We start from the raw sequence: 1,911 nt of genomic DNA on the forward strand, positions 1-1,911 counted from the left end.
TCTTATGCCCATTTTCACCATCAATCAGGAATTTAGTTTTCATAGGGGTAACTTAAAAATTAGGGATTGATGGTGAAAACGGGCCTTATTTACTTATTTCGAGATTTTTTCCAGAAAAAAAAATGCTCATAGTTTGTATTGTTCAACTGAAATGTGATTTTGATTGAATAAGTTGATTTATTTATTAGATTACTTATTTACGTAATAACAAGGGGCCCTTATCAAGGGAATTAGGTCGCATAATGCCCTTATGAGGGTCAATAGCGAACATAATTTATGTGCAATCAGCGCTGTAAATTATGAAAACTTGATTGATGATGTAGGTCATCAATCAATTATCAGCTATTACAGACGTATGCAACGTGACTCCCCTTTACAACCATTTCGTTCGCTCAGCAGAAGCTCGGACAAGGCGGCGGGGTCGTGCTGGGACGTGTCCGGCTCAGGCGCGCCGTCGTACGAGCGGTCCGTGTCCGAGTCGGACAAGGCGTCCGCGCCCTTGGACAAGGCGCGCGCGCTGTCGCTTGACTTGGACAAGCAGCCTGCGGCGCTTACAGGTAACTGACTGAATTATGAAGTTGTGGAGGATTTTGAAGTTTATGTGGTAAGTAGAAGGTTCAAAATCAATCAAGGATATTTGTGGTAGGTTGATGTAGTAAACAGGTCGGATGAAATGATACAAAACTCAGACATTCGACCTGCTCGAATGTGTTTAGGACACAGAGAAATTATGAACTTTCGTACTTGGTTATCAAATTTCAGTTACGGACTAAAGGCTTTCTCCTTTTTTTTATTCTGCTTTTTTGTCAATTGTAATCTCAAAAAGTATTTCACTGATTTGTTTGTTTTTTTTTTTGTTTAGGAAGCGGACGACGTAATAGAGACTTCACGCCAAAGATCCTCATCATTTGGTTGGACGACTTTGAAGACCATCTCAATCTACCAATAGGTACGTTCGCACATATTACAACTTTTCTTTAGCATAATTGGTTCCGCAGTTCAACCATAAAAAATTAAAAAAAAACTAATTTTTCGCATTTACAAATCTTCCTCATTTCCCTTTCGATCTTCCACAGATGACCTTCTCCGTTACTGTGAGACGGGTCTCCCGTGGCGGCGCCACGAGGCCTACGTGATGTGTGTGTCGCCTCGCCGCAGCGGACTACTTCTCGTCCGTGTACCGCCGCCTGCTTCTTCCGCTGGAGTATTAGCAGATGGCGCCCAGTTGGCGCCTAGTTTACTGCCCGACTGTCTTAGGAGAGCGGCGTTGGACAGGGCGAGACGAGCTAGGCTGCAGACTGATCTGTAAGTAATAATATAATACAGTGTGAGTCACGTTAAAGTGTACATATGAAAATAGATGAAACTAGACCTATTTTTATCGACAAATAAAGAGGTCAAAAATTTTTTGAATTTTTTTTTTAATTTTTTATAGACATTTTTTTCTACCAATTACTTATTGTAAAGAAAACGTAATAACTTTTAAACTAAGCGGTATATCCTGATAAAATAAAAACAGTAATAATGCTAAATAACAGGCGAAACTAAAAAAATACATAAAATACACAAAAAATTTGGTTTGCAGCCAAAGGCGAATATGACCAGCCTCAGAGCCGTCAGAAGAACCCGGCTGCAGACCGATGTAGACTGTAGAGTTGATTGATTAGGCTTGACAACGGCACCCTCAACTGGGAATACTGGCAATTGGCGCCCAGTTGGCGCCGAGATTACTGTCTGACCTATTGATCAGGCTGAAGATGGAAGCAAACTTCATCTGGAATCCTCAACCTTCTCCCCAAATCCCACTGAGAATCGTACCCGAGACTGTGGTCTTATTATGAGGCTTATTTTATTTTACCTCTTTCAGATATCAACCGCCCCACGTGAAACGGCGCCACCTCATCCAAGAAT

General features: G+C 41.5%; 1 protein-coding gene across 1 annotated transcript; it reads left to right on the top strand.

Annotated features, from left to right (window-relative positions):
- Positions 1-340: 340 nt before the first annotated feature.
- On the top strand, positions 341-1,907 carry LOC114359288 (ral GTPase-activating protein subunit beta-like; the record flags this gene model as incomplete). The annotated part of the gene is made up of 4 exons (XM_028313605.1): positions 341-557; positions 863-949; positions 1,077-1,305; positions 1,868-1,907. Coding segments are annotated over exons 1-4 (558 nt in total), but the record flags the coding sequence as incomplete, so codon positions are not given.
- Positions 1,908-1,911: the final 4 nt, after the last annotated feature.

The sequence above is a fragment of the Ostrinia furnacalis genome, unplaced genomic scaffold (genome assembly GCF_004193835.3).
Source record: "Ostrinia furnacalis isolate ACB-3 unplaced genomic scaffold, ASM419383v2 OfSCF4294, whole genome shotgun sequence".
NCBI classification, from domain to species: domain Eukaryota; kingdom Metazoa; phylum Arthropoda; class Insecta; order Lepidoptera; family Crambidae; genus Ostrinia; species Ostrinia furnacalis.